General features: G+C 31.9%; 1 protein-coding gene across 1 annotated transcript; it reads left to right on the forward strand.

Annotated features, from left to right (window-relative positions):
- Window positions 1–3,067: 3,067 nt before the first annotated feature.
- On the forward strand, window positions 3,068–8,811 carry LOC142350748 (uncharacterized). Its single transcript, XM_075402702.1, has 2 exons — window positions 3,068–3,494; window positions 8,326–8,811. Exons 1-2 carry the CDS (start codon window positions 3,132–3,134, stop codon window positions 8,374–8,376), a joined length of 414 nt encoding a protein of 137 aa, XP_075258817.1. The 5' UTR covers window positions 3,068–3,131; the 3' UTR covers window positions 8,377–8,811.
- Window positions 8,812–9,086: the final 275 nt, after the last annotated feature.

The following is a 9,086-nucleotide window of genomic DNA, read 5'->3' on the forward strand; positions in this document are numbered from 1 at the left end:
CTTCATTTTTTCATGAAAAATATCACCAATTATAATACTTTAGCATATTTTGTCCAAAAATAAGCAGTGAAGACGTATTACACTTTTTTCCCCACTAAAATGAGGGTTTTTTTTGTGGTTCCGGTTCTTAGAAAAATATTCCGGAACTAATAATTTAGCAAAATTTGCTAAATTATATCGATATTTCTCAAAAATGCATAATATATCTTTAATTTATTAATCATTCATTGGGAGATCACATGTATGTTCCAATGAGCCCCATTACTTAAATATTCTGTGTTTTGAGAGAAGCTCACGTTTTTTTGCTGAGCAAAAAATTTTTGAAATTTTTTATTGAATTCTTAAATTTTACCGCTTTTGTTGTTATTTTGTTGTCTAGTGGCTTAGTCCCATTAATCAAAAGTCTAATTTGGTATCTGATGGGCCATTGGCAAAACTAGCTGATGCATTCAGACAATATTTAATCAGTTTTTGATCATATAACTCGATAATTAGCCGAAATTAATTTTTTTTGATATATTGAAAAATTTTTGTTGAAAATTAGATAATTTGCTAAGATTATTTTTTAAACAATATTACGTTATTGGACAATAGGCAGCAACAACAAGGATAATTTTGGTTTAAGATCTCATTTTCAAAATGAGAAAACTATCTGGATTGTAATGCGCGCGCTTTTTTAAACATATTTAGGCCCTTTGTATTTTTATGTTAATTAGTGAGCAGAAAATTTTCAAGTCAAAAAATGAATATCAATGAATGAAATATACAATGAAATTAGGACCAATGCAATGTAGTATCAGCAAAGAGACCGAAAGAGAGACTGTCAAAAAAGCTGCATCTGATTCTATTTGGCGGTTTTAGTGAATAGATTGTAAAATTAACGGCATCGACATTTAGTATGATTTTTTAATTTTCTCTGCATTTGGTTTTAATGTAGTCGGATTCCTATCTGGAGCCTCACGTGTCTCACTGCCTTTCTAAGGATGAATAAATGAAGCTATTTACTAAGGTCGGTTGATAGCTAATAGTTTTCGTGAGTTTTATGTTAGTTGTTTTCAATATAATAAAAACATTTTTTACCTTCGCTTTCTTTGCCCTTTTTTTAAAGTTTTAAATACAGATCAGATAAGATATTGTCAAAATTGATCGTTAATAGATTAACTTTTCAAGCAAGTGAGGGCAAGTGAACATGTATTGTATTTTCAGCGAAGAGCTTTAACAATTTTTGGCTTCAACACAGATTTTAGAGTAAATTTGTATGTCGAATCGGAAATTTTGCTTATATTCTTTGCTATTTTTTAGTCTCAAGACTTATTACAACTCTAATCAGCTTCCTAATTAGATACAAGTTGTTCAATTTATTTTTTTCTTGTTGGAACCTTATCACGTTGTTGAGACTTTTCAAAATCTTTGCCAATTTTTTTCCTTTTGTCATTTGCAGCTTAACCTCAGCGAAAACAAAATTCACGTCCCATTCAAACAAATTTGAATGGAATCCTAATTTTGGTTTTGCCTGGAAATATAATGATTTATGGCTTCAAAACTACGAGTTTTCATAAATTTTAAAAATGTTTTTCAGACATTTCCGCAATTTAAAAGTTCTTTCTTGATGTCTTGTCACATTATCACATTATTAGATAATCAAATACCCCAATAATGCTGTGGAAGAAGATTCAGGTGATGTTTTGAAAATGTTTTTAGTGAATAGATTATGATCACTTTTGCTTTTTGGACACCAATTTTTTTGCAAAATTTGATCGACTTTTTTGTGCCTGGATTTGGTGTTCTTTATAGTCTTATAGTCTCATTGTTCACTATGTTAAAATACAGGTCTGACTGGTTTTTTGGAGATGTAGTTGAACCTATTTGATGCCTTTATTTTTCAGCTAATGGTTTTCATGACTTTGAACTTAAATGTTTTCAAAAATTGTAAACGTATTTCTAACTTTGCTATCTTTTTTGTTTTTTTTTTTGTAAATAATTAGTTTTTATCAATAAAGACAGATTCCATATCTTTTCAGATGAGGTTTAAGCGAACTTTTTAGTTTAGGTTTTTCCATGCTATTTTGACTTTGTTGCTAAGTTTTTTTTTGAATGATAGGCATTGTGTTTTGGTCGCAGTTAGTCTTTGTTCTTAATTGATTTTGGTTTTTTCTCTTGCTTTTTAATCTTGCTAATCATCGGCCCCCAATGAAGCCTTATTTATTTTCTCAGTGCTTTGAGTTCAAGGCGATTTTTAAATAGATGCACCAGTTATTTTCGAACAATATAAATTTTTCAATATTTTCGATCCCTTCCTCATTTGGTAGACAACTAAGTCAAACGTGTGGATGAGTTGGGTCGGAACATTATGTGAAAATTCTCATTACCGATCCTCCTTGTTATATTTTTTACTATTCATGGGCCACGTTGGCAATCAGTTACATTAGCCTCTAAATTGAGTGGTTTGACGAACACTTCATCCTAAGAAATTCCTTAAGTTGTTTAATCTACATATGTTATTGATAATGTCTACTTATTTGATCTGATTTTATAAGTCACCCCCCCTCTCCCGTCCCCACCACCACCCTATAGAATGATATAGTATTTGTTATAAAAAACCCTTCCTCTTTTGTTTTGTTTTTCATTAGTAATAGTACTTGTAATTAATTATGATCAATTCGTTAAAGTTTTTCTTTTCTTTTTGATTTGTCGACAAAGCTAAATTTAGCGAGACACTTGACAGCGCGCCGTCGACCGAATGTAGCGCTCTCCCACAGTCAAATTTATAATGTGCATTTGTACAAATGATTTTTGAATATGCTGAAAAGACTATTTGAAACAATTTCCCGTGTTGCTCATCATAATTGTTTCTTAACAATCATACAAAGTCATATATGATTCTTAGTAACCATACAAAGTCATATATGACTTGTATGAATTCTTGACATTCATACTAAGATCATAAGAAAAATTAACTTATCCTCAAAAAACTGGCACAGCAACACTTCCTACCATAAGATCATCTAGAAATTAAACAAAAGACCAAAAGACGCCCAATTGTTATTATCAATTTTTGATGAAAATATTGTATGATATGGACCTATTTTAAAGCTTGTAATGCTGGTGAACAGTTCAATTCCATTTAAAACATGAAAATTATAATTTTCAGAATCCGCGACTATCTCGCCTACGAGGAGGAAATCCCAGATTACCAAATCATTGTTGCCCTCTCATGCCGCTGCTTTATGTTCATTGGGAGTACAATAAACCCAATTATCTACGGGTTTGTGGGCCAGAACTTCAGAAGTAACCTGAAAGAAACGATGAACCGACTCAAGCAAAAATCGTCTAACAATTCCACGAATTTTGCCCGGAAAAGCCCACCGAATGGCTTTATGGTTAACGTTAAAGACAGTAAACAGCGAAGCACAAGAACAGGAAGCGCTAAAAGAGTGCACCGTTTATCCACAACCTCAGAGCCATATATGAGCAAGCGATGCAGCTCTTCGACGGTTAGTTACCCCGAAATAGGGGAAGTTATCAGTTATATTAATTGAGCGGCAAAATTTTGAGGTTACTGCTTTCGTCGCATTCAATTCAAAAACCTCTATTTTTTTATATAGCGTTCACCCAAAAAAATTGCATACATTGAATATTCACTGGGAATTAGTCGACACTCGGGGAAGATGGGGGGGGGGGTTGGGGTCGTTTCAAAATATAGGAGCCCTGGGCAATTATAATCTAACCAAAATAGACGGGAGTAGAATAAACCAAGTGACGCTGATTTGATCGCAGTCACACAAATGCAGCTTTGTGGTAGGAAAGATAGAGAAATATCCGATTTCTTCAGGATAAGATGTATTGTACAGCGTCAACCCCATGGCCATACAAAAACTCCCAATAAAAAAACCAAGCAACGAGGGCCAATTTTTCTATCATTTTCCCTCTATCGTTTCTCAAAACCATAGATGCTCTTAGACCACATATAAAGACCACATATTTATAGGTATTAACTGGCCTTAGAGAATATCAAAACTTTAGTTATCTATTTGGACTTACTCTTTTGTTTAGTGCCCGACTTTGCAAATGATATTGTACGTTAGGGTCTTTTGGTTCATAAAAAGGTTTATGAAAAATAGATGTATGGTTTCTTGGTAATCATACAAGGACGATGTATGATTTCTCAGTATTCATACAAGGATCGTACTAAGAATTACGTTATGATTTGCATGACATCATATATGATCCTTGTATGACTAATAAGAAGTGGCGACCGGTTAGCGTCCGGTATGTCATTGAACTTCGATACGGTTTCCAAGACGCGATAAAGCAACAAACAGCCATATAAAAATCAGTCACGTAAAATTATTTTGGTTTAAACAAAAAAATCATTGGTTGGGAATTTTTTTCAGTAGTCGTCGACCTTATCAGAGTATACTCTTGAATATAGTGCCTAGAACATCACAATTTAGGCTGGTATGCAATTTCATAAATTTTTTCTTTTCGTTTTGTTTCAGTGTATTTCAAAGTAAAAACAACAAGGAGGCTTGGTAATGTGCGTTTGCACACTGTTCCGACCCTGCTCGTCTCCATTTTTCAGTTAATTGTCTACCAAAAGAGTAAGAGATAGAAAATTATTATATTGTTCCGAAAACTACTATATAAATAAAGTAATCTACCTCAGAGGACCGAGGAGACCTGTCATTAAAATGACTACCAGAAAAGACGGCGATAAGAAAGAATTAATTACAAATATTATTTACGACCAAAACTCGGCGTCCATTTTTTTAAACCACTAATCAAAAATTCAAAATGGTATCAGATAAATTTTAACTTCAATAACTTTAAGTTGTACTCCATTCGAAATACATTTGGGACTTTTTCTCAATGCAACCTTTCGAGGTAACAAGTCGAAAAGAAATGAGCAAAAGGGACAAAGTTGCTTTTTTGAAAAGAATTAATGTCAAATTTATTATAAATTTCATGCATCAACTGAAATCATCGAGATATTGAAATTTACTTCCCTGGAGATTGATTGAGACTTTTCATTATCCAGGATATGTGATTCGACTACAAACAAACAGACAATTACAGGCAAAAAAAATCAAATTATTCACGAAAATGGTGTCCCCGCTAATTAGAAATTAGGCTCTTCACTAAGAAAATTAACATATTTGATTGTGTTTGTTCCAAGATACCAGATGACCACCCATTAATCTGATACTTTAAATATACTTTGAGAAAAAACAAAAACATACAAAAATGGGCGAATAGGCAAAAGTAACTAGTCTTTTTGTAAAAACCCGGTTGTACCAGGAACAAAGACCATTTGAGGAAAAACAATTGTTGCAAAAGTTTAGCGCAACACATAAGGGATGTGACTTGTCTCTAGAGATAAAAAGTTACAAGTTAACAAGAATAAGATTGGTAAAGCTCAGAAGTCGATTGTCTTTTCTTTAAAAACAAATAATTTCAAAATTCATGGCCTTCATAAGTTTTTGTCTAAAAGAGCAAACGGTTTATCTGGCAACATCTTCGAAAATTGGTTGTGCCTGTTTTTATTGAGATGAAGTCATAAGGCTATAGAATAACCTAAATATAAGCAGAACTAATAAATTTCACAAACAACGTTACCAAAATAAATTGTTGAAGCCATTAACTTCATAAAATGTTAACAAAGAAAATTTTGAATATTCTCTTGCGTCTCCTTTGAAAATCTTATAGTCTTTTTCAAAACAACTTTCTCAAAATGACAACAAAAGAACCACGAAAGTTGAAAACTGTCAAAAGCTCGCAAAATTTTTTTGAAACAAATTCTCTAAGCCCTAAAGACATTAGTCAAAACGTTAAACCAATAGAAAAACTATTGTTTGATTCAACGAAAAAGTTAACCACGTCTCTCAAAAACGAATCTATGTAAAAAAAGACAAAATTTTAAATTATGAAAAATACGAAAACAAGAACGAAAAGGAGTAAGTTGAAAAATGGTTTTGCATTTTCGTTTGAAAAACAAAATAAATTGAAAGTCAGAAAAACCATTAGCTATATAACGATATCAGAAATTGAGTTTTTTTATTGATATATTGCCAATGAAGACTCCTATTGCCCAATATTTGGTATACGATATCAAAAATAAACAACCAAAACAGGGCAAAAATAAAAAAAACTCTACCATGTCCCGCAAGAAAACGGTGTCGCATTTCTTAAGATCATAAGTTATCAAAACAAAAAATATTTTTAGTTGCAATTTTCTCAACGCTTTTTTCAAATGAATTGCTAAGTAATGTGGAAAGGAAATGAAAAGAACAGCTAAAATGGGCAGTTATGCTCAAAAATCACAAATTTTTCTTTTGAAAACTCGTAGTACCAAAACCAAGAAGCCGATATTTTTTTTAAAAAAAACACGCCACAAAAATTTATTTGTATTTTTATATGAGAGGATGTTTGACCTGCATATACTGAGAATAAGCTAAAATTGACAAAAGTAGGATACAAAATTGACGGTTTCAAAAAATCACTGAAATTTTCTTTAAACAAATGTATTCAATGTCATAGGGGACATTAGATAAAAATCGAATGTTTTGTACTGGTTCAACTTCACCGTTTCAAGAAGAAATTCGGATCTTTGAATGGTTAATCTTAGTAATCAGACTGCAAAAAAAAGCAAATGCAGCAAAACACAAGACTTCAGTTTACTAAAGCTCTTCTTCAAAGCCATAAAAACCATTAGATCTCTGAAAATATAGTTTATCCTCATTTGTCCTCTTTTTTACGTAAATTGGAGCTGTCATTAATATAAAAGTAAATTGATAACGATGTCAGTAATTAAGATTTACAAAACAATAAAAACAAAATATGTCGAAAAAAAGCAGCATAATAAAAATAAAGAATTTCTGATTGTAAGAATCCATAATGATCTCAATCCTACTCTGATTTTGCCGCGCGCCGAATAAACCACACAAGTAGTCTAAATATATAATTAACGAGTTAATTTTGCAAAAAAGGCACAAAATTTTTATTCCAGAAGTCTTTTATGGGGCGCCGAATTTGAACTAGCTCTTTTTTAAGCTTATGGGGATTGTTTTAGCTGTTTCTAGGTCTCCACTTTCAACAAATTTTTTAAACAAAGTGGACCAAAAAGCATATTCTGAGTTTTGAAAATTTTATCAAAACTTTTAGCCAAAAAAACTCTAACCAAACATTTCAGCTCTTCTGTATCTAATGGTAAAAATAACATTCTACCTTCAAAAAATTTTAACTTATTTGAAACTATATTTGCAAAATTGAACCAAATTTTAGCAAAAATTACGGAAAATATGAATAAAAGCTGTCAATTGTTCACGCAACTTTAAACTTTGATAACTCCCTGTAGAAACGAAATTCGAAAAAAATCTTTTTGATCACTTTTTCTAGGATGTACGTGCTTTTTAATGATACCACTGACAACTATCTACGATGAATATATTGATCGGCCGAAATTGACTGAACGAGAATACCCATTTGAGTATATAGTGCCTCCCTCCCCACTAAAATTGGGGTCGGAACCATAATCTAGTTGCGTGTGATCGATGAAAATTATAAACGAGGAAACAAAAAGACATTGGATATCTCGATTGAACGCGTGAATCTCAATTACACATTTCAGTTAGGATGTTTTCCTTCGTTTAAATTCGTTTTTATCTGAAAAATATTTTATGTCCACTTTGATTGGGCTTCCAGAAAAAACGATTGAGTTTTTTGGAAAGAAAATAAGTTCTTTCTTTTAAAATAATTTAGATCTTAACTTTTGCAAAAATTTGCAAATCGGGAAATAATAATTACTCAAGGTTTGAGTAGGCGATACAATACTTGAACTAATACTTTTCTCTTCACATATCGATCATTCTGAAGGTAATTGAGACAAATTATATATTTGAAATTTCAAGGGTTATGGCTTGCCAGATATTCAATACGCGCTAACGCCCCTATAGATTTTAACTAATATTGCGCTACTTTGTGAAACTTGAGACAAAGGCATAGTAAAGTATAATACCAATTATAATGTTATATTATAAGTATAATTTACAATAATCTATCTTGTTTAATATTTTAAACTAATTTGCATAATCGTCTCTTTGTCGCCATTTTCCACAGTTTGAGACAATTTTTCAATGTATCAAGATACCTTTTGTGGAATTTAAGAGGAAAAGTGGTTCAAATGGTCCACTTTAATGGGTAAGCGCGCTGGCTCTAAATTTTGAAAGATTGCCATTCTAAAAGGACACCGGGGTTACTATCATCTTTAATGATTCAATAGCAATTCATTATTTAGTTCATTCTTACACAAATCTGTTTCCGTTTCAGATTGCGAGCAGTATGAACGTCAGTGTGAAAAGAGTGTCAACACAAATTTGAACTCCAACAATAGAACAGAAAATGAAACTTAGCCCCAGATATCTATCTCTCTACCTGCATAATTTCCAAATTTGTTCTTGTAGTTTAATCATTATTCTAATTTTTAATCATGAAAATACCAAAAAAGGAAAAAAAGAGAAGTGAGACAATTTTTTTTTCATGAACTTGCATTTATATTTTGCTGTAAATTTTGAGTAGTTTTAAGTAATTTCGGAAATACATTTCTCTAACTCAACCTTGCAAGCTGTCCACAATATTGGAGAAAAATATCAACATTTAGTGAAATTTTGCTCTGCTTGAGAATATATCTGCCGCATTTGTGCTATTTTTACATTAAAAAAAACGTATTTTTGTTCCCGTTTAATTAACGTGGTGCTTAAGTTATTAAATCGTTTTTTTTTCGTCATCTCTCATCGGTCAGGAAAAATTTTGCGAATCAAGGTGTTTTGCGCCATCTTGTGGGGATGATTACATGACTGTTGTTGTTTGTTTACAATTAAGAATCCCCCAAAATAGCTGCAAACCCGCATTCTGTTCAGGTTCTCATCTAAGCTGATTTCTGATTTCATCAGACAAAAATTGTCTGAACAAGTATAAATCAATTTTGCAATACATCATCAGAAAAGAGATGCAGAAAAGTTAATTGATAATGATTGTTGTAATGATTTCATAAAGCAAACCCAACCGCGCTGACCAAGTTTAACAATAGG

The sequence above is a fragment of the Convolutriloba macropyga genome, chromosome 12 (genome assembly GCF_964194025.1).
Source record: "Convolutriloba macropyga chromosome 12, txConMacr16.3, whole genome shotgun sequence".
NCBI classification, from domain to species: domain Eukaryota; kingdom Metazoa; phylum Xenacoelomorpha; order Acoela; family Convolutidae; genus Convolutriloba; species Convolutriloba macropyga.

Coding starts and splice junctions, on each gene's coding strand:
- LOC142350748 (XM_075402702.1), top strand. CDS start 3,132: ATGAAAATTATAATTTTCAGAATCCGCGACTATCTCGCCTACGAGGAG. Junction 3,495..8,325: donor AGCGATGCAGCTCTTCGACG/GTTAGTTACCCC, acceptor TTTCCGTTTCAG/ATTGCGAGCAGTATGAACGT.